The sequence below is a fragment of the Ambystoma mexicanum genome, chromosome 12 (genome assembly GCF_040938575.1).
Source record: "Ambystoma mexicanum isolate Mex_15411 chromosome 12, UKY_AmexF1_1, whole genome shotgun sequence".
Lineage (NCBI taxonomy): Eukaryota > Metazoa > Chordata > Amphibia > Caudata > Ambystomatidae > Ambystoma > Ambystoma mexicanum.
In genome coordinates this window covers 625,030,006-625,054,272 of record NC_090936.1, presented here as the reverse complement: position 1 = coordinate 625,054,272, position 24,267 = coordinate 625,030,006, and the positions used below count along the sequence as shown (strand labels likewise).

Genomic DNA, 24,267 nt, shown 5'->3' with positions numbered 1-24,267 from the left:
TTGTTCTATGGGCTTATTTATCAGGGAAGCCTGGGTTTCCGGCTTAAATCCCGAATTGCGCAGCCAGACATGGCGTTTGAGAAGTATTCCCTGAACCAGGGAACGGCCAGCCGTCTCTGCGGCATCTAAGGAGTTCTTTACGATGCCCTGGTTTACAAGAGTTCCCTCTGAGATTATAGCTAACAGGCGTGAACACAGGGGTTCTGGTGCGTCCTCTGCTTCGCTGCGCAGCTTGCTCCACTGTGCATCTGCGCAGCTAGCTAGTAGGGAACTGTTATTTGCAATCCTAGTTGAGAAGGCGGCAGAGGTCGTAATTCTCTTCCCAAGTGCATAGAGCTTCTTGCACTCTTTGTCAGGTGGTGCCTCACTAGTGGATAGTGGTACCCCCACTCTTTTTCTTGTATTAGTAACTACGAGGGAGTCCGGAATAGAATGTCCTCTGATGTACAAAGGGTCAGAGGACGAAGGGCTGAAGAGCTTTTCTATCCGAGGGTTGACCCCTCTGACTAAGGCCGGATTGGAAAGGGAAGGAGTTATTCTTCTCTTTATAGAAGCCAGGAGCGGAATAGACTGACTAACAGGGGCTTTTTCTTTAATAACTTTCTCTACAAAGTCTATGTCAGGAAGAGTCTCCCCTGTGACTATTTCAAAATGCGCTGCTGCCTTGAGCAATAGTGCATTAAGTGAAGGTTGGTCATCTATGGGAGAGGTGTTTCCAATAGGTGAATCCTTGGGAGGAGAAGGGTGAAAGACATCAGGGTCTGAGTGCACTGATGGGGATTGCCAAGGCTGCACTGATGGGGATTGCCAGAGCTGCGAGGTAGCTGTATCTTCTTCAAAAGCTCCTGCACTAGTGTAAGGAACTTCTTCAAACCCCTCTTCCTCATGTTCTTCCTCTCCACCCAAACACTCATCTTCCTGGAGGTATTGCTCCTCTTCAGTGAGGTCATATGCGTCTGTAGAAGGGGGAAACAGCCTAGGAATCTTGACCCTAGGGTCATCCTGGGGCCATTCTCTTGGTCTTTTGGGTGTGGGTGGGTTTTGGCTTCCCAAAAACCTTTCCATTTTCTCCATACAAGAATGGAGTCTTTCAAGGGTCTCATGGGGGACCCCTGAATAGTCTAGAGGGGGGAAATCAGTGTCTTCACCTTCAAAATGCTTAGAACGCTCCCACAACGTCGAAGAAAGGTTTCCGTCGCCCTCTGAAAAGCCCTCCGGTAGTTCAGAAGTGCCCTTAGATGAAGGGGGCAGTTCCTGGCTACTGTTGCGCTTTTTCGGCGTTTCCATAGCTTTTTGTGCGGTATTCGATGTTTGTTTCGTCGTCCGCTTACGTTTGTCTTCGGAAACAATTCTCGCCAGGCTCTCGACAACGAGTTTGTCAGTAGAGGGCTCTGGTGTCGACGTTGCCTGCGTTACGCGTTGTTCGACGGCCGCTCTATGGAGCGTTACGTCGGATGATTTTGAGGTAGCGCCCGTGTTTGATGAAAGCCCAATCGCTGGTCGCGGCTGCGTTTGCGGGTGGGGCTTGAGACCCTTACGGTCTGAGGTAGACGCCGGAGTGCCCTGCGTCCCCTTCGGCGCTGATGGATCCTTCGTCTTCGACGAAGAAGAGCCGTGGGTTGTGTGCTTAGGCCTATGGGGTCTATGTGCGTCCTTGTCGCCGGGGTGTTCATCCCCATAAGCAGGGCGTGAGCCGAGTCTGTCGGGGCTGGGGACGGACGTCGAGGAGCGCGAGCGCTCCTTCTGGGGGTTAATGACTTCCGTAACGGACGTCGAGTTATCACCCTCCTCGTCACTTTCTGTAACAGCGGCAGCGGGTGAGGAAACAGACTTCGACATAGCGTAGTCCGCCCACCTCTTAACTTTTCGTTCTTTAAGAGTTCTTGGTTTCAAGAGCTTACAGGCCGCGCAGCTGTCCTCCTTATGATCGAGGGGCAAGCAACGATTACAGAGCTTGTGTTTGTCCTTCCAAGTGTATTTGCCCCTACAGCGTGGGCAAAACTTAAAAGGTGTCCTCTCCATAGCTGAGGCAATAATAACTGGGGATAACAACCCCAAGGGAAAGATAGGGGAGAAAGAAAGACATTCTCAAAGAGAAGATAAAAGTTCGAACCCCCACTCTCCCTACTGTATGTTGGCCGGCGAGGCCAGGCCACGTGTTCGGCAGCGCCGAAGGATCTCCTCTGTCTCTTCCCCTCCGTCGAAAACTTGTTGGGTGGAGAAACAGCTTCACAGCTAACGTCGAGGGGAGGGATCTTTAACAATATAAGAAGTATAATTAAGGACCGAGGTCAGTAGTAAGTATTTGCAATGTCTCTCTAGGAGGAGCTCCGCGTAAGGCGACCAGAAGCTGGGCGGAAAAAAACAATCTGAGGGACCTCGACGCGCGAGGGATTGTGGGTACAACGCACGTCACTATAGGGATAGTGTTACAGACACACCTTGTCGACGTCCCCTTTTTCGACTACGAAAAACAAAATGCAATACTCTGCAGTGACCACTGGATGTCGAACCTATGCAGAGCATGTGATTCTAAGCAGATTAACAAACATCAGAAATGAAGTTATTGCCTATCTGCAGTAAACATTTACAAAAAGAGCTGTGGACCTTTAACTGACACATCTTATGTTGGTTGCTGCACTTTATTTGTGCACTGTTAAAGTTAGCTATATTTACATGACCATATGTGAATGCTAATAAAGTATAACAACAAAAAACATGGATAACCTCAAATACATTACATTTACAGTTTAGGTCCATCAGTGAAAACAGAGTCCAAATAAGTGGCACCAGGAAAATGCTTTCAAGAGAGATTTGTCCATCTTGTTCTTACCTTTTTGATTGAAGTCATTTGCTCTTCTCTCCACTCCGGTTTGTTTTTCTTTGCATTCACAAAAAACTCATTCACTCTCTGCTCCAGTTGATCCATGGCATCTACAACAAAGAAAATGATTTGTACTGCTGTGCTTCAGAAACATAGGAAAACCAACCTCAGTGTCTATTTGGAAAACTGTGGTTCAGTGAGAGGTCATACGATACACAATTCCCTATTCTATGGATTGCTGAGAGAAAAAAGGACTAGGCTCCGAGCAGCTTAAGGTATTCATGTAATAATGATGTTGATGTTTCCCTTCAAAATTATCACACTATATGGATTTGAATCTACAGAGACCAGACATGGTGGACATTCTTAAGTGCACCAAAGACGTTTTCTGCTTCTACGGTAAAACACTGAATTACAGGCAGGTACCCTCACCTAAATGGAATCCGCTTTACCTGGTTGGTAGCAGTTCTTCTAGTTTATAGCAAGATACAGCCAGCACCTTAACCCAGGACTGAGGCCTAATGACTGCCCTAGCAGTGAGGAAGCGTTTTCCTCAATGAAGAGATTTGTGAATGCCAAGTTGGACATCCTTAGAGGAGCACCACTTAAGGAGTTTTTCTCCATCTTGCTTCCAAGGGGTAGTATAGACCGATTTATAACATGGAGCCATGCAAAGTCTGAACTGGACCAGGACCACCCCTACAGGCAAGTGTATACCGACCACTTTTAGTCATTAAAAACTCACCTCAAAAAATGAAACCGTTCCGACTATCAGTTTTCACCCACACAGCTCTATACATATGTTTGGATCACCAGTAGTACCAGAAGAGCAAAGTCACAGTAGAAGCTCTAATATTAGTACCTGAGCTCAGGATAAACTTTACTGTAAAATGCATCTTTTAAATTGGCAAAGATGCAAAGACGTATGGTTTACAAAAAGATTGCTACTTTGGATAGTTGAAATATATATTTACCCGCAAATTAATAAATAACCAAGTGGACTGAAAATCACTTTTTACTCACTAAAATATCACTTTAATTGCCAACTTCAAAAAATAGGAACCCTTGCCAAAACCTTCAAACCACATGGAATTGTGGTTGGGGGCCACAGTCCCAAGCCCTCCTGAGACGGGGTAATTTGTCTGACCCCATCAAGGCACGGGGTGAGGAAATCAAGGATCCCTCACAACCTGAGGTAGACTGCCTACGAGGGCAACGCCAGAGCCAGATCAACCACAAAGGTATTATTGTTGGGGCTGAGGGGGGCTCTAGGGGAACCAACAACCCAAACTCCGAGTCATATGCATCCAAGTATCTTGTTTTTCTATCCCAATGCCAAATGCTCATCAACCTCTGTCCTGGCCATGCTTCTTTTTCTACTCTTTCAGGTGGCTCACCAGAGACAACTGCCAGCATACATCTCACTCTTCAGACCACTGGGATAGATAATGGTCCCTGAGAATCAGCTGCACCAGGTGAAAAACTACAACTATCACATGAACCTGGACCCAACAGGCATAATCTGGAACATGTGGAACAAACTAGTTGCCTAATGGAAATGAACTACATTTCCCCTATATGGGAGATCGGCAGCGGAGCTGGAGCTAGAAGGGAGCAGACCAATTCTAAGAGAGAGACCCAGGTGTTTTGGCAGTGATTTACTTGATCCAGGAGGGGAACAAAGAACAAACAAGCACAGTTCACTGCATGGCTGGCTGGAGAAAAATGGAGACTGATTCACAACCCAGAAGGGGAGGAAATTGAGGTTGCAGGAAGCAGCTGACTCGATTACCCGATGTGAGCAAAGGGAACGTTCTTCACAGGGAGTGGAGAGCCTATAACTTAAAAGCCACCAGGGGCCACAAGGTGTTCAGGTGAAGTTGTGGAGCTGCAAAGAGGTGGGTGCTTATTTGTGTAATGTATTTGGAGTGCAAGATTAGTACCAACTGGGTTTCAGTGAGAGTGAACAGAAGGTAATTTTGGACTGAGAGCGAGAGGCTGGATGGTGGATGAGTGCAGAGGCAGGGGATAGTTTAGGGAACAGTAAGATCAGGAGGGACCTGGACTGTGGGGAGAGAGACAAAAAAGGGGCGAGAGAGAGAGAGAGAAAGCAAGAGGGAGAGTAAGCAAGAGAAAGCGACAGAGAAATTATCATACTATAGATAGAAGCATGTAATGGAGAGAAAGCACACAAAAGGAGAGAAAGAGAGAAGGGTGGAGTACAGAGTAAAAGACACAGGGAGAGGATAGCAATGAACAAATAGAGGAAAAGCACACCAGGGCAATCATACGTTCCCTGCTTGGTTGCTTAGTCCCTAAGGGAGTTATAGAGAGATTAGACAGTAGGGTTACCCTAGCTATAAGGAGTTGATAGTGCAAAAATACCCTTTTCAGTCAGGAGCTGTGAGGGGTCAGAAATGCGAGGCGGACACAAAAGCAATATATTTCTCAATGTTTGCCATTTATTAAACTATAAAGAGTTGATATAAACGCCTATCTTTGCCTATATTAACGAGAATGTCCCTACCAAACTAAAACTAAAGAAAGATGACCTAGGGTCCAAAAAACATATGACCCTCAACACATAACAAAAGTAAACAAGGAATAATTGGCTGTCTTTGGTTTAATAAAAAAATGCAAAAGTTCCAAGTTCTAGTTTGTAGAGAGTACTCCTTCTGACCAGGGTTGGGCACCCTTCCCTTGGACCAATCGATATGATATTTTATTTGTAACGCGCTCGAACACAAGTGTTTGAGTGCGAAATTCAGGAATACTCTTGGGAAACTTCTGTTTCAAAAAAGATCTGTTCAGTTCAACACAAAATATATTTTCCATCCACTACCTCTTTCCATGTGATAAAGTAAATGTCTTTCACAAAAACGTGTTAAGGCAAATGTCTCCTTCATAAAACACTTGTTCATAAAACAAGGCAATTATTTTCCTTCACACAATCATTCATTCAATGGAATTTTTTGTTTAGGATAGTACAGCAACTACCTTTGATGTAGCAACGGTTTATCAGCATGATGTCTTTCAACAACACCTTTTTACCACAACCTTTCAGGTTTAGGTCTCACCTGTGTTGGAGGTCTTGGTATAGTGGAGCTAAAGCCTCCTTCCTAGCAGCCAGGACAAAGTTGGAACAGGGTCGACTGGCTGCCAGAAAGGCCAGACCCAAGAAACAAACCCCACTCCCCAAGGGGGAAAAACATGAGTGTGTGTGACGTTTGAGAGCGTGAAAGGGCCCTCATGTGGTTGGCAAAAGGTTGCATGTTAGAATGGTTGGCAAATCGGGACTGCCATCTTGCGATTGTCAATCAGTGCGCATCATCTGGTAGGCATTCCACGTGCATGTTTCCAGCATCACTTGATCGACCAGTATCGGGGTCTGAACGCAGGATTAAAACTCCTACTACATTTGATCTCTTCTTAGTGGCAATATATGTTTCGGATTGCCCCAAACTGGCATCTCAGCAAAGGAGAATTGCACCCTTGTTGCCCTTTTATCTCTTTGCTATAGTCTCTGCGTTGTTGGCAATGTGGGTTACAGGTTTCCCCAGATTGACGTTTCATAAATGGATAATAGCGCCCTTTGTGCTCGCTCACTTCTTCTGGATAGCCTCTTGGCTGTCCGCAATGCCTGGTTAACTGTCTAGCAGGCCTCTATCTGCAATGAAGCGTTCGCCTGCCTCAGTGCACGGCCCCCACCTTGGACCGTTCGCCGACTCTCCACAGAGGCGCCCCCTCAGGTCACAGCCGCCGGCATGCCAATAGTGTGCGCCGGTCTTGGAAGGCTGCTTGGCATGGCAAATCTCGCTATGGCTCCCTCAGAGCAAGATATCATTGGCCTCCGAAATTCCGGCTGAATGTTCCTCAAGCCTTTATGGGGCCAGCAATCCCTCTCTGACCATTCCAGGGGGTGTGGGGGTCTCGAACAGGGGCTTGTGCCGTTTAATACCCTCTGGATACAGAGCTACTCATTCAGGCAACTGCCATGAACGCACCCCCTGGTGGCCTTCCCATGTTGACATTTAATTATTATTTTATTTATTGAGCGCGGACCTAGCTTCGAGAAGCAACGGATCGCTTTACAGAGATATACACCAATACAGGTACACAATGGAGCGCTTTTCCGTGGCAACAGAACAGATATACAGCCGGGGGTAGGATACAGATAGGGACAGAGGAGAGGTACAGCTGTGCTGGGTGGCGGGGATGAGAGTGGTGGGCGGTGTCTAGCTAGTCAAGTGGCGTGAGGGGCAACGTGATGGTGTAGGTGTTGAGGAGGCTAATTTAAAGGTCCAACTCAGGTGCCTTGCCTTAAAACAACTAGACCGAATAATCTTTAAAGTGGACCTTTTGATCCTCATTGACTCTTGGTCCTTCTTCCTCATCCCAGTACCACAGGCATCATGTATCTTGAAGTCCATAATGGATTTAAGTATTTTAGGTCTACTAATTTCTGTTTCATGGTTGTACTGAATGTCATTAAAGTTATGAGGTGTTATAGGAGGGATGTGTGACTTAACATTAAGATTTCTACCCAAGACAGAACAATGGCCATTAGAGGATGTCCCAACTAATTCAGAAATGTCCAAGGTATAACGTATTCTTCCTAGGTAACATTTCACAGAATGTTCTTTGGGTTTGAGAGGAACCTTTGCAAGGAAAGCATGCCATTAGATATTTGGGGATTACTGATCTCTCAGTCTCACAAGAGGATGAATACAGCGTGCCTCCCAACAGAGTTACCACTTCCCCTTCCCGTTACACCCCCCCCCCCTCCGACAGCCATCGCCTCCCATGCGATCAGGGCTCATGACATCACCCCATTGGTTAGATCAGGTAGCGTCTGCCTTGTCCTGGTCTCATGGGAGGAGATCTTAGGCTGAGGTTCAGTGATAACTCCACAGGATTCCTTACAGCAGTCAGAGGTCCTTTTAAGGATGAGGCACTACCCCCGCCTAGGCTTGTAGCACCAATGGTATTTCTGTATATATTTTTATAATGAATATTGAACATTTATATTTGGCATCAAGTAGCTCTTTGAGAACATTGTCAAACTCTTTAGTACTAAGACTGCCAGCCAGCAATCCACAATGACCCCAAAACAAAGATCCTCAAGAATGGGGCTTTAAGTGCCTACTGCCTTCTGTGATTAATCCTGTGGAGTCCTCACTGTTTCCCAGCCTAAATTCTCTTCCCATGTGGCCAGGACAATGGTATCCACTACCTGGTACTGACCCTAGTGGTCGGGGTTGCATTATGAGGGAGGATCACATGGGAGGAGATAGCTGTTGGCGAGAAGTGAGATCAGGAGAGATATGGTATGGCCCTTTCCATGTAAAGAAGAAGATCTTATAATCCCCGATTTCTTGATGTGATATTGCCAGCATACCAATTCTTCTAATGATAAAACGCAAAGACCCCTTCCTTCTTGACAGTCTAGGCAGGATGACATTCACTCTTTATGTACACATGGTGATCACATGACATCTTCTAGGTCTCACCATCTTGATCTGAATGCAAATCCAAAGCATTGTAACTTTACAATGCCTCAATCTCCAATGGACTCCAAGTCCCAGAAAACCTATAGTACTGGGACGAGGAAGACGAGACAGGAGTTCATGTGGAGCAAGAAGCTGCTCCTCCCCAACCCCCCCGAATGGAGAGAAACCGGGAGCAGAGTGGCAGAAACAGAATAGGGACCACGAAGGAGCATGCAGCGATGAGGATGGTGGGAGCGTGGTCACGCTGCAAAACCATAATTCCACTGGCGAATGAAAGAAAACCAAAGAGGTACCTGAAGGGCGGGGAACACTTCCCCAGCATTCGAACATTGCAGCAGCAGTACGTCAAAAGTCAGGGTGTCAAGAGATACTGGTGAGTCAAGCCCTGGAGTGTTGGGAGGCCCGGGGTGTACCAGCAATTACCAAGATGTTTTGAATGTCCGCTAAGTAACAGATTACGTTTACGCAAGTCTCCATATCAGGGCTGACAATACGGGGAAAGTTGGGAGTAAACATCATGAAAAACAGATTAACATTTCTAGTGAAGTAACTGAAAGGCAAGCTTTGTACTCATATTAGGAGGATTGCACCAAGCAGTGCCACAAGTCAATGAACATTATTAAAGAGGTTTAAGTGCAAAACTTGATTGAACAAACCTCCATACAAGAGATGCCAGTGTGGAGGAAGTTGGAACAAGTAATCACTGAAGCCATTGGAGTATAAAACAGTGAAGAAGTAAGGACTGTACCCCACTCAATAAAGAAAGAGTATTGAAAGATTGAGAGAAGACCTGGTGAAGGTGTTGCATCAGGCATTGAGCTTTGGGGGAGGGCAGATACACAGCAAGAGTACAACAGGGGATGCTCCAAACCCAGAGCACATATTGGAGGGAGATACCTAGCAGGAGAGTACCCCAGGGGTTGATCAAACCCAGAAAGGGAAGTAGACTAAGAAGACCTGGTGGAAGTATTGCATCAGAGTCTTTGGGGGAGAGATACCTGAATGAGTACACCAGGGGATCTTCTGCACGCAGAGGACCCTTCTTGGGGGAGATATCTGGCAGGAGAGTACACCAGGCCCAGAAGGGGCATACCTGGCATAGGGTGTACACCTGGTAAACCAGTTAAAGTGTATAAACAGAAAAGACATTGTAAAACAAGTTCCTGGCAGGGGAGTATTCCAGGAAATCCTGATCAATAAATTGCTGAGTAGAAGGACACTTATTCTGTCATTCTTACAAAAATCAAACTGTTTTGAAAAGATACTTGACATTGTTGAGAAAGTGTTGTACAAAAGAGACATTTACACTACTCTTGGGGAATCAGTGTTTGGGAAAGACAATATTTTCATCATCCCTAAGAAGGTGCTAAAACCATCCTTGCTCAAGTTGCCAAGAGATACTTTACCATCCTTGAAAATCTTTGTTTGGGAAGAGAGATTTTCATCTTAAGGAAGTGTTCTATGAAAGAGATATTGCTACCACTATTAAAAGAACTGTTTGAACTGAACATTCTATACCTGAACCAATTTGGGGAAAGACAACTATCGCCTCGATCCATGGATTGTCCTGTTGTATTTATATAATAAGTTTTTGCACTTATTTTTCTAATAATTCAGAGGCATTTACCTTGCACATTTTGTTGTTCATTTTAGTGTGAGGGACAGATATGTTTCGGACACAAGGACTGTTTGCTTAAGTTGAACAACAAGACACAGACTATTCTCTAGTTTTGATTTCATAGGTAGGGAAACTCATTTAGAAAGGCCTTCTTCCAAACCCTTTTATTTTTTTTAAAAATGGCCAATGTTGAAAACATTACAAATTTTTGTCCGTTTTCCATTTCTGACCACTCACACTTCCCAGCAGGGACAGCCTACACAAAGAAATTCCTTAAAGACCCTGCCTCAAATCAAGTGCACATTGGTCAGGTTAAGACCAAGAAGGCAAGGGGACCCCCTTAAAGGGCTTTACCGGATTTTGGAGGGCAGGATGTATGCTGCAGGTATAAGGAATAGTTCAAGGGAGCCAGAGCCACACTTTATAATGTTATTTAGAATTGTTCTTTTATAACGCGCTTAATACCAACGAGTGGTTTCTAAGCGCGGGATCGGGATTCAACCCTGTGTTGCACTGCGTTGTCTTGCTTCCAAGACAAACATGTTGCCCCTGAGCTATCCTTCCTTCCCAAGCGAAGTGGATCACTGCATATCCAGAGAAAGAGGGTGGGACATCTGCATGGCCTCAAGATGGTGAACCAGGTACTTAAAGATTTGCGCCAGTTAAGGAGTTGGCAGGAAGGACAGCTAATGGGAAAGGAGACAACTGGAAAAATAAGGTGACCAATAAAAGAGGGGCAGAGAGCCAGTGGCCTGTAAAGGACTAAAATTAAGTCGGATCAGGAGTGCAGAGTCCCAAAGAAATGGGGCAATACAGGGCAGGAGGGACACTGAAAGGAAACAGTCTTAAAGAAGGAAGTTAGCAGCAGCCTAAGCAGCATACTAGATCTTTCGACAAGGAGGTTACCAGTCCGGAGTATACCTTGGGGCCAGATACCCTTGAAGTGCTGCCATAATGAGGAACACCATAGCCCTACCGCAGCAAGATTGGTGCTATTTTTATTTATTTGCATTTGTATCGCGCAACTTGCAGCCCGGGGGCATTGAGGCGCTTGACAGCCCCGTGACTAGAAGCCTGTGGTAAAGAAGGCAACTAGGAGCTACCTTCTGAGTGGAGTGTAAATAGCGTCTGCCAGCCATTCCCCCCGAGACCACCATAGACTAGTGACCTGGATCATGATCTCTGTTCTTGACAGAAACACAATACGCACTTCAGTTTATCCCATCCCAAGTTAAAACACATTTTAAGCAGGACAAAGGTGTCTAAATCAGAAGCTCTGTGTGCCCGCTAATTTGAGTAAGGCTGTGTTGGGGTTTGTAAACGGTTGAGAGGGGGGACAGAAGTTGGTGCAGAAATAACTGGTAACAGGGCTTGGAGACTTGTTTTATCATTGAGGCAGGGACGATGACTTGGGTGACTACGTGACCACACCAACAGACTTCAATGTGAGCCTTGAGGCATCCACTCAGACAGGAGATTACAGAAGCGCATCCAGGTGTGACATTTGTTTAGGAAACACACCTCATGGAGATCTAGAGATCGGCTTGGGGAGGTAGTGCTATGTGGTTTATGCCATCAACTTCCATGATAATACATCCATTAAGAGGGCTGCAGAGGAATGTTTCCTTTACTCCCAATAAAGCACTGACTGATCTAAGTTAGATAGGTTGTGTTCAGAGGGTACTTGTGTGTATACAAACGCACCCCACCACTCCATCCCTGAATTAAGGATAGGATCCCTTCCATGTGATCCCATACTCAACCACTCAAAGGCTCTTAATCCATGGTGAAGGTTGCTTCCTCTAGATTCCTATCCAAATTCAACAACGTAGTACTAATTGAAAGCTAGCAGATTGCTCACCTTGGAGTGACCAATCACACATTCACTTTTGCATAAATCTGACTTCAGGATCCATGCCATATCAAATCTGCAACATATGCAACGGATAGGATTCGGTTGGGCGGACTCTCCCAGAATAGGGGTCAGTGGAGATTAGACCATGTATATCATAGGGATACAGTCTGTAAAAAGAAGCAAGAAAACATTATCAGGGAGTTCATTTAAGTCAACACTCCAGAGGATATGCCCAGACAAGTCCCTTGGGATGCAATGAAAACTGTTCTCTAGAACCAACTGTGTGCTCAGTCAGTGCATCCCGTTTTCCAAATTGGAATTCATTCACAAAAACAAAAGAGATCGGGTTCAGATTATCGGAAGTTGGCTTGGGCCACTTGAACTCACTCTAGACTAACAAATCTGAGAGTGCCTTCTTGAAAACAGTGTTGCAATATTTCTAGCAGGGTAATGGAAGCAGCGCCCTCTTGGACAAGCAATTACACATACACCACAATAGGCCATTTGTACAATTTGCAAGGAAGATGGGATGGCGGTGGCAAAAGCGGGAAAACTAGCAGAATCTGTAGTGTTTTACAGGTCTCTTAAATCTTGGGACCTTTGCTGAACCACTGCCCAGAAAATCTACCACAGCAAAATCCTGATGCGGACACAAACTCTAGGACAGTGGCAGCAATGTACCTAGCAATGTTAATAAGGTGTTGCTGGAAGTCATCCAGTGGCTGAAACATAGTAAAAGGCCAGATATGGTCGCCAGACATTTCTGTGGACAGTTCTCTGCTATCCTCGCACTCTACTTGGTACAGCTTCTTTAACAGCTTTTGAGAAAACCAGATGCCTACCTAGATCCATTGAAGAATCACATATTACCATCTTCAAACCATAGTGGAATCCAGCGCTCTGATAGTTTTACATGCAGATAACCTTGATCAATTTAGATGCAAAGCTTTACACCAAAATTCTCACTGACAGCATGCAAAGAGCAGCGTTGCATAGAACCATTCAATAACATCCGGTGTAGACCTCATAAAATTAACAAATCCCACAGGTATCGAGATAAAGCTGTTCTTCTGCCACTGGACTCCGACAACGGGTTTGACCACATGGACTGGGCGCAGAGACAACGAGAAGGATGCAAATGACCAAGTACCAAATCCCTGTAGCAAAGGTTTGTGCGTTAATGGGGCCTAACAGACGACCTCACTCTGCGCAAGGCGACTGAATAGGGTTGTCCGCTCTACTTTCTTTTGGAACCCTTTGCTGCCCATATCAGGGAAAGGCCAAAATACAGCGTATTACACAGGGTTATGGGGAGATGCTGAATAAAATGTACCTGTTTGCCCTCCCACAATGTGATCCTTTCGGTAACTAACACTGAGCTTTTCCCTTCTGGAAATCATGCAGGAGGCAGATGCATTCATAGGAGTATCTGGGTTTATAATCAATGCTGCAAAGTCAGAGACGCATTCCTATACGAAGCGAAGATTACAGCGGTTCAAATGGAAGTTCGTCTACATCGGACAAACAAAAGCAGGCCCTACAAATGATTAAAAATCACACTAGACCTGCAGGGCGAGTTCCTTAGTTTGCATACTCTACCTAAAAAAAAATGCACTCGCCCCAAGGTGACTGGTGACAACATATTTACCAGTGCTTTTTGTAAATGGTGCATGTCGCCATAAGCACACTTCATATTTGGTGAAATGCTACCAAGCATGCACAGTGAAACTTGCATTTGCCAGTTTCTGCAAACAAAGTGCAAAATAAGTTTCTAAAATCTCCACACTCGCCAGAAAGTTTGAGTATCCTGCAAATGGTGCTTGCCCTTCATAAAAACTACTCACCAATGCTAGTGCGCTAGTAGATTTTGCAAGCCCTGAAAAGCCTAAATGTATCTAGGCACCTGTTGGATCCCCGACCTAGTGAATGAAAATGCTGTTTACCCTCAGCTCTATGAAACGATTAAGCAAGACGTGCATTGGTGGAAAGCTTGCGATCATTACAATGAATATACTCCTTTGACGTGTACCTTATTCAAGCCTTCCTAATCCATAGCCTTACAATAGACTTGGACAAATAGTAGAGACCCTGCTAAAGCTTCATTTAGTATGGGCAATGGCCAAGGGGCCACAAAAGGATTCTTTTCATGCCAAGAGGGGAAGCTTGAGCTGCCCAAATGTTCTACGGGACTGAAGATTAGAGGTTTTGTATTATTATTAGACTGCACAAAATATCATAGAAAGCCTCATCTAAACATAAAGCAGCAAAATGAACAAGAGCTGTGTAAGAAAGAAATCACTGTAAAAGAACAATTTTTACGGCCTTCCTAGAAGAAGTGAAATTCCTAGAGGAGACTAATCTCCTGTGGAAACAGGTTCCAAACCTTAAGGGCTTGAACTGAGATACTTTAATCACCTCTTGCTTTAAAATGCAAGCAGAGTGTAATCAGAGATAAGCCTCAGGAGTCAAATGTTCCCGGGCACAGGAAGAGAACCGGTTGAGGCTAGATAAGGGGGTTGGGTTGCAGACCATGCAAATATTCAAAAAGCCGGCAGCAAATCTTAAACTGGACTCGTTCTTCCGCAGGTAGACAGTGAAGTTGTCAGTGCACCAGTAAGATGTAATTCAAACGTGCAAATCCCAAATTTCAATAGCACAGCAGCAGTTTGCATTGATTGCTAGTATTGGGGTCCCAACACAGATGGATTTTATGCAATCAAATTTCAAATGAACATGCAATCCCACCCTGAAATGATGAAGGATGCTTGGGACACAAGTATGCCTTAATTGGTGCATCTTAAAAAGGATCCTTTTACACTAGATGTGTTTTCGGATCAAGTTGAAATCTGCGACGCAGTCTGCCCCAGTTGTGTTTTTTTTTCAACCCTTTCTGCCAATCTAGTGAGGTGATCCAGAGCAGTACTCCCAGGTGATTGCTAGGGGAGTGGATGCATATTGAATAAGAAGCGATGGTTGTTAGTCGAACAACTATGTCTTAAACCCACCAGGCTTTGAAAAGCCAGTAGCCTCCCCAGTAGTTTTTTAATCCAGGAGGATACTCGAGGTCTGTGAAAACTTGACCAAATTTGGGGGAAGTTACCTTTTCCAACCTCCACAAACCCACCTCGCACCATTTTCTGAAAAAACATTGTCACAGGAGATTTGATCGAGTGGAGTTCTGGAATAGAAGAGAGGGGGATGTTACAAACGAGATGACCTTCCATGATGGACACTGTTAAGGGCTTCCAGGTTTGCAAATGGACTAACCAATAATGACCGAATGAGGTACCTCCCATTTTGGCAATTGGCATTGGACTGTGCATGGAGATAATGAAACGGGAGTTAGTAGACCCTTTATTTACAGGGAGGATTAGATAATGACCTGGGCGCAATCATTTGAGATTTCCACATTACTTTGTTTTCCAGATCTCAAAAAAGATATTCAAGTGTGGCCAACCTAGCTGTACCGTACAAATCACTAAACAGAGGTATCACCCTGCAATTGTGTTGAGTAACCTGCCAGATGCCCACTTTGGGAGTTGCAGCTAGAGGGACTACCTCTTCCATCTGTGGAAGGAATGATGGTTGTCAGCGTTCTCAAGTGCAGTCAGCAAGAGTTGGCTGCATATCTGAATCCAATTTATATTCCTTGCAGTGTCCCCTGAGGGGGGGTGGGAGGGGTCCTTTGATAATATACCAGATCTGACACAGTAATTAAAGTGTCTTCGATCAGAGCATCAAACTGGCAGATAACTAGAATGGTGCTGGGGTGGTGTGGTGGGGGTAAACGGGACGAGAGGGATAAACCTAAATCCTCACATGGCCGATAAGGGTATGGAAAGGATTATGCATATTCTACATTAGCTGGCTGCAAGGTTCCATTCAATCTGGTTGTCCTTGCTATCCTACACTGCAAAAGACTACACAGGGAGCACTGGACTGGTTTGATGTGTAGATATCCTGAGTAACCCTAGCAATGAGACAGTAACAGACTTTCTAAGCTATCATGCAAGAAGTCTAGATTATTTAAAGACACAGAGGCAGATATTATGCTTCCCTTTCCTTTATCTTCTACTCAAATAAACAGCCAGTGTTACTCCTGATGTGCGAGTAGATGGGGACAGATAGCCCTTTTTAAATGATTTATCAAGTGCCCAGGTTGCTTGAAACTGATGTAAAAACTCCCAACAAGGTACTGCCACTGACCCTATGTGGGCACTAGTCCTGCTACATTCCGAGACAGACACTTCAAGTCAACAGTTCTATCGGTCAACCGGTTAAATGTTATAAGCTGATGCCAAGGTCAATGGATTAATAAACTCAAAGTCAAGGTCTTAATGTTAAAGGATCTTTATTAGGATCGGGGGTCACCTCATTGCAGTGGCAGTTTTTTCACAGCTTTCTTTTTTGTTTTGCTATGCAAAGAAACAGTCTCTAGAACCTTGAACTAAGCTCATGTTACAATAACCATTTTCCTCCCTTTAAGAGACTTTTACTATATGTGTTTCCAGTGTAAATGCATTACCATATAAACCGTTGAAAACCGCTTGAGTGACAATACCAGATAATACAATAAAATTGTCGTCTTTCCCATTTCTAACGTTGCTACAAATCAAACACAAAAGTGAAAGTGCCCTTTAAAGTGTATTATCAAGTATTCCTAAGTGTTCTGGTATAAAACGTCTGAAGTATTTAAAGTGTAAATATAATAAATATATACTTTTATATAACCTAAGTGCAAGTGCTTCTTTGCTGCACCTGTCAAACTAGATTTAGTGAACTTGCCTACAGCTCACATCTTCCTCTTAAGATAAGCCTGGCTGCTGTGCCATTGTACCAAGGTCCTGAGCAAATACAGACTGATACTACGATTTGGGGCTCTACAAACCACGGGATAGTTTACTAAAGCCTTAAGAAAAACTCCCCTAACACCTTAAACTTTAAGTTCTTACTTGACAGTGTCACACTAATTGGTTAATTTTCACGTACTTTAAAAAAGAAATAAAACACAAACACTTTCCAAGCCCTACAAAAAGCCACAGGTACCCCGAGGTGAAATATAATGAGCATTGGCAAAGCCAACTCTTTGCAAAAAGTAATTCCAGCGATGACATTTGGAGCAGAAGCCGGCTGGAACATAGATCATAAAATCTGGCCTTATCTAGAAGGGATCTATTGGAGACGAGTATTGAGGCTACCAAAAACCATCTCAATGACCTTCATCCGCCATGAATTAGCGCTAGACGCGCTATATGGAACGGTGCTATGAAAATCAATGGCGTTACTAAGGAAGATGACCACAACAAATCCTGAACCGGCATATGAAATCCTGGCACCAACAGACAACCACCCTTATGTAGGAATACTAAGGCTATGGACCCAGAGCTTGAAGGATCATCTTCAAGCTGCGGATATAAAGTTGGACACACTTTTGTCCCTGCCACAAATTGCGAAAAAGAAATTGCAACAATGGTCCTGGATCCAAAACTTGTCTAAGTATAATACTTTATCAACAGCACTGGAACTAGGCCCAACCATGAATTTACTGGAAAAAATGCCAATATACCTACAACAATTTCCGTCAAGTTATCATCAAGATCGTTTTTTGCGATTTCAGATAAATGCATATAAAACAAAGGAAATCTTATTTATGAGACATGACCAAGACACAAGACAATAAATGCAGATACTGCCTAGTCAAGATAGAATCAACTAAACATTTAATAATCGAATGTCCAGTATTAAAGGATCAAAGGACACTTTGTCTTGGAAAATTTGCACCAGTCAATGATAACATGGACGATTGGTGGTTCCACATTTTGAGTGGCACTTCGGTGCATTTAACGTGTGCAGTCATAAATTATCTTGATAATATAATGGGCTGAACCTGTAATGAGATGCTTATATACTTAATGATGTAATTTGACATGCCAAGAAGCATTCTTTGCTACCTTTCCAACTGATGAATTACATGGAACTAATGAATTCGAAAGACTGACAGAGTGAGGTGAAGAATAAGATGCGAGACAATTGTAATAAAAGTTTGTAATAAACTAAATGTTACAATAAATAAAACTAAATTTAAAAAAGTCAACTCTTTTGACTCACTGAAGGGTGGGAAGTCTTTGAGAGAGGTAGGGAGTAACAGGGAGGAAAGGGTGAGTCCAAGATAGACGGTATGGATAGGAGCAAGGCTGATGGGGAAGAAGAGAGATGAATATAAAGATCACAAGTGCGATAGAAACAGTTGAGGAGGGTTGGAATACACATCACAGATTACATACTTGCAATGCAGGCACAGTCGCAAAGCTAGGGGAAAGCAAAGTAATGTTTGTATTACTAACAGACAATGGAAAAACCTTTTGGAGCAAAGTCGTATAACATTAACTTGCATGTTGATGCTGGCAGCTCGGGAGCAGACTTGCTTGTTGCGAAACATGCACGTAGCAAAGACACCCACCAGAATCAAAGACGTCAACAACGGCCTGACCCTAAAGAGACATTAAAAAAATAAAACCTTGCCAACACAAATGCCGGACCCTAAAAGAAGTGCTAGCTGAGACACAGCATTACACTCAATGCCGAGGATCAAGTGCCACCCCAGACATGCCAACACTAACGTACTTTAAATAAAGAAAACAGTCCCTGAAACCTATGGCCAGGGTCAAAGGGTCACTGAGGGACCAAAGTACCACAGCAGGTGTAGAATGGCAAGTATGCAAATCCACAACCTGTAACCTTAACATTTTCAACAGACTAAAATGAATAACAGAAAAACACACACAAACCACACACACAAAGAACACTGGGTCTTCAACACACTCGGAGGATAGTGTCCAGAAATAAAACAAACCTGCATAGCCTTTCTAGGGACGCAGTACTGCACAAATGAGGCATTTTGTCAGCCACCTCAAAGTGAAGCTTGCGGCTCAACTACTGATCCTATAAGAGCTAACCCCATGGCTACTAGAGTACCTGAATTCCCACAGCACATGCTGGGTGTTTCAGTATCAACATTTTCAGAGTACTATGCTGTGCAGAAGAAAGACACCCAAAAATCTGCTAGAATCTCAAATCCTTGTTGAATCAACCAAACTGTGTTCATCAGTAATGCACATTGTTGGTAAATAAAGGCATAGGGTCAAAGGATTCATCAAAATCTGGGAAGAATTCAAATAAACTTTGAATTGCCACATACAATCAGTAAAATAAAAGAAGGTTAAAAAAAAAAAGAGACGTTTTGTTGGCAGGACAAACAGTTATGGTACCTAAAGAAATCTTCCTCTGCTATCCCGGCCTGACAGACCCCCAACTCATCCACCACCATGCAGGAACGCCACACATTTGGCCAATATGTCTAGGGCACAACCTCAGGCTCCCTCTCCCCAATTAGGTCCAGGCAAGCCACCCACTTTGACCCGGAAAGGCTTCCTGGAATCCCCAACCTCTAAGTCACTGGTACGTGACCTTTGATCATGCCCTGGTGATCCCCAAGTCTCCCCTCTAACGCTGGAGTGGCCACTTTGTCGCAATTGCATGTCTGTGGGCTACCAGTAGCCAAAACTGCCATTTTCTTTCTTTTGGGGGGCCATATTTGATCACTTTAGGTCCACTCACCCATCACAGGGTGGGGACATCTCCTGAAGGGTTCAACTGTCCCAATTATGGTGAATGTGTACACCATGGCCCAGAGTCAGGGTGGAGCCAGGCACAATCTGTGTACTACCACCCCCCCACTCCCTTGCAAATTAAAACATGTGTAACCATGCTATGGTGCCCACACTCCAGTGTACCTGCATCATTACCATTCAATTGATCAGGGAATTGGCAAGAGCGGTAGGGTTGCTTCAATCTTCCATTCAAGCTAGATTTCCTGGGCCCTTACACTATTGGAAGCATCAGACACAAGAGCAATCATGTACAGCACAATAAATCATGTACACATCAAGTAATTCTTCCACACGAAGCGAGGACAGAATTGAATTGATGGCTGACCCACATGAAGGCATGAAATGACAGCATTGTTGGGGTTAGCTCCAGATCTCATCATAGAATTGGAGGCCACTCAAGAAGGCTGGGGTGTGAGATGCGGGTCAGTCCCCACAGGAGGGAGGTGGTCCTCCCGCAAGCTGGAGCTTCCCAAATTGTCTAGAACTCCTAGCAGGGTCTTTCACGGTCCGCTTGTTTGCCAAAGGCAAAACGAGCTGTTGCATTCTGCTGAAGATGGACACCCTGTCTGCTCCGAGTTACTTCAAACCACCTGGTAAGCACGAGATCAAGGCTGTTAGCAGAATTAACCAAGAATTGTTGGTACTTTTGTCTATAACAGCAGATCACAAATAAGTGTCACGGCAGAATACTTACCAGGACTAGCCTACACAATAGTGTACTGTAACTCCAGGTATGTGGTAATTACAGTGACTGGAAGCGCACAGGGAAACTTTCCTACATTTGCAAAACAAATGGGGTCCTCTGAAAGAGACCCCTTTGCCTCCCAGCTACATGCATCGCTCCAATGTTTCTTCAGTTGGAAGCCAAAACCAAGGGCGATAGCAGCAGACTCTTTCTTACAGCTTGGTCCACTGAGGTGAATCATGCATTTCCTGATTTCATTTTCATCGTGAAGACCCTGGCAAAAAGTGCGCCAACAGAAGGCAGAACTAGTCCGGAGAGCATCCTTTTGGACTACTCAACCCTGGCACTTTCCTCGGATTTCCAGTCAGACAACACCTCCCTGCCCCTGATCCCAGTCTTCTGTCTGGTCCAAGAGGGAAATAACATCTCCTCGTTGTGAGCCGGACGCTATCTGTAGCAGCTTGGAGGATTTCAGGTCGACATGAAGTGTCCCAGGCATTTCGAGAACAGACAATTCCACAGAGTGTGTGTGTGAATCTTACAAGCGCACAAACGGAGTTGGCTGCCTTTAAAGCCATACTCCCAGAAGAAAATACCTTCTTCGCCCAACTATCAAAGTGTTTGTTGTCCCCATCAGGAGGGATTGTAGGGTACGCAGCCTGCTTTGCTGGGGCCATAGCCGCCTGCACCACCAGACTCTCCAGAGTAGGGTGCGTAGACAAGTAGCAGGGGTCACCACTGGCTGGGCGGTATTTTTTCAGCAACGACTTATTCACTGCCGGGAGACTCTCTAGCGCAGTCCAAGCCGCCGCCACCCTTCTCTGTAAGGCCATATGAAATGGCAACACCGAGTCAGTGGGTGGACCTTGGTCCAAGATATCTGTCAGGTCATCCTGTAGAAAATCCACAGGTGGAGCAGACCACCCCAGATATTCCGTCACCCTTGACATGAGGCGTCTGTACAAGGAGTCAGCATGTGTACCAGGCTCAGGCCTGCAAACTCAACCTCCGGGAAGGTATCAAGACCACTTGCGTCATGTAAAGATTGATGAAGGTCTTCCAATTGGCTATGACCAGACAACAGGTCATCAGGAACCTCAGGAGGCAGAACCCCCTCTTCATCAGACCCTTCCTCTACCTCTGAAACGTACTCCAAGGGTCGGAACAAGTCCACCCTGGAAGGAGGAACAGAGTATGGGTTAAACATAGGCCGCACAGACTTGCTGAGCGCCTTTCTTGGAGCTTCCACAGCTCTCCTTGGCACCTCTGGCAAATTTTCCTCAAAAGGCGTCAAGGGTGCCGATGGGAGTGGCGTCGACCGAGGTGCCACCGACTTCGACAACGGCTTCGAGGCCGGAGCCCCAAGCGTGTCCTTAGACAGCCTCGACGCCAATGGCATTGACTACTTTCTTGAGCCGGAGCCTCGAACAAGTCCCTCGACGGACATGGCGCCGATGGCGTCAATGCCTTCTTCGAAGGCCTCACAGGCTCCAATGGTCTCGAGGACCGGGACCTGGAACGGGCACGGTGGCGATCATCCTTGTCCAATCGGGACCTTGGCGGTTCCCGATGACCGCGTCGAACGCCCGAGCCCGAAGGCATGCGAGCGGTGGCTCTAGCGCATTCCCTGCCGGCTTCACTCAAAGGCGCGGAAGGAACGGTGCCCTGCGATTCGAAAATCGCCATCATCTGCTGGCGGAATTCATCCCATTCAGCCGGCGACGAGTGTTTGGTGGGACAAGCCACCTGCCGTCTGGCAGAGTCCTCTGACGAGGACGGTGAAGGCGACCGGTAACGGCGCTTCCGCGAATGCCTTGAAGAGGCCGAGGAATGGCGGGACCCACTCCTAGAACGAGACCCCCCCCCTGGACTTGCGCCGATGCGGAGAGTCACCCCTCGAATTGTCGGTCAAAAATCCAGCGGATTTCAACTTACGGGGCTTGGAAACCCTACCTACCGACAGCTTCTTCCGCTCCTGCAAGGCCTTCTATGTCAAAGACTGGCATTCGTCGCAGTCATCGGTGGCGTGGCTCTCGCAGAGGCACCAGAGGCAGACGTTGTACGGGGCCGTAAGTGACATCTAGGAACCACAGTCCTGACACTTCTTGACGCCCGACTTCGGTGTAGCTGAAGACTAAGACATACTCCAACAACAATAGAAGAACCGATTCAACAGGAGAACCGAGGTGCGCCGAGATTTTGAAGCAAACACATTCGCAGAAAAAATGGAACTGAGGCTTCAGGCGTTGTGCGTCCTACATATAACATCCGGTGACGTCGACCGTCGGAGGAGGTCCTCGAGGGAGCGTATCGATGTCATCGACGTAGGACGCCTACGCCGAAAGTTTTCCAAAGCAGCACAGCTGTGGTAATCACGGTCAAAAGATGTGGAATACGTCGGAGGACACAATCCCCTCGAAAAATCTTTTCTTTTGGTGAATATTTATATGCAATGTGCAATGTGCAATGTGCACTTTCTTCAGTTGGAAAAGAAATGTGCATATTTCACTTTATGATACATTCAGTTCCTGTCATGTCACTTCCCATTGCGCATGGCATAGTCCCCCCTTATCTTTTTTTTAAGGACTTGAGTCCTGAGTTTAACATTACGTGATATTTTATCAGGAATGATAAGGTGCATATGTTTGTGTATTGGCAATAAGGAGTGGCGAGGATAAGTGAAAAGTGAGCAGCATTTATTCCTATGGGCCATACCCATGGAGAAACATTAATAATTCACAAAAGGTAGTGGAGACTAGCAAGACTTGGTTATGTCAGGCAAAGTAATATGCCCCCACCCTAACAGGCCACTCCGAGGAATTTATGTTGGGTAATCAAAGCGGGACAGTGTGTGATAGTGGGTTGCACATTGCAATATCCATTTTGTTCAACCTAGTCCTTTTGCATTTGTGAAGCCTCCTACTTTGACTGGCACTGGTTTTGAATATGCAACAACTTTCTGTACATTTTGGTCCCTTCATTTTGGTTATATCTGCCTTTTTTCTAGCTATTAGCCTTTAAATAAAGATGCTGCACTGATTACAATGAAGATAAATGAAAGCATAGAATGCATTTAAAATGGTATTTTTTTTAAATAAGTGTTTTTTCAAGTTTGGAACATGATTTATTAAATAAAGCAACTATTCGGCGTCATATTCGGCTTCGGCAGGATAATTGGCAAACTATTCGGTATTCGGCCAAATACTAAATATGCTATTCAGCACAGCCCTAATTAAAATAGAGCAAAGACGCTGCCTTTCAAACAGCTCACAACAAACAAAAAAAAGATAGAAAACATTACCAGCCGAACTAAAAGCCCAGGTGCCACGAGAGAACATCAGTTTATTTAGAATTTATATAGAGTACTCAAGGATGGAACACTGTCTAGCTAGTTCAATAGTAGGATGAGATTGTGCAAAAACACAAATGTGTACGCTTCACGTGTTGGCGCTACAAAAGATGAGCCAATAATGCATAGTAAACATGCAGGGCAGTACTAGAAGCACCATGCAGGCTGTTTTCCCACTTGTCTCCTTGAATTATTTAAAATACTCTGGATCGGGCTGTGTGACTGCTAAGCATCTAGGCTGCATATAGTCAGTTCTCCGAGGGCACGATTCACATAGTTATGAGACCGAAACCACATACTTCAAACCACAAAAATATTTTCATTGTGTCCGAAATCAATCCGTTTAGTGTTGCATACCTAAGAATAACGACTGAAAAGTGTGCATGGACGCGTTTTCATAGTAACATGCATGGCCACACTTCCCAAAAGTTATCAAACTAACTTTGTTTTGCACGCCTTGCATATCCTCTTCTTTTTACTAGATGAGCATGAGAAACGAGAGGCAATGGATCAAGGATGCCGCGAGTTAATGCCCATTTGGCTCGAGGGTCGTTTACACATAGGCTGCCATGTCAGCTGCATCTGAATGACCCTCATGCCAAATAACCAGCGCCGACTTGGCTTTCACGTCAGGGTACACCCCATTTCGGCGCGGGCCGGTTAGGCGCTTCCAGTCCGACACACGGATGTTTCGGTGCCAGAATGTTTCGGTGCAGCAGCTAAGGCATACAGACTGTCATGGGATGCCTTGAGAAA

The 24,267-nt window shown here is 45.2% G+C and overlaps 1 protein-coding gene across 2 annotated transcripts in view; it reads right to left on the bottom strand.

Annotated features, from left to right (window-relative positions):
- Nucleotides 1-24,267, bottom strand: part of ING3 (inhibitor of growth family member 3) — an 833,611-nt gene that overhangs the window by 677,790 nt on the left and 131,554 nt on the right. For both annotated transcript variants that reach the window (XM_069629079.1, XM_069629078.1), the window contains exon 3: nucleotides 2,834-2,934. In XM_069629079.1, the coding sequence (XP_069485180.1) occupies nucleotides 2,834-2,934 (101 nt within the window). The remainder of the gene's footprint in view (nucleotides 1-2,833; nucleotides 2,935-24,267) is intronic.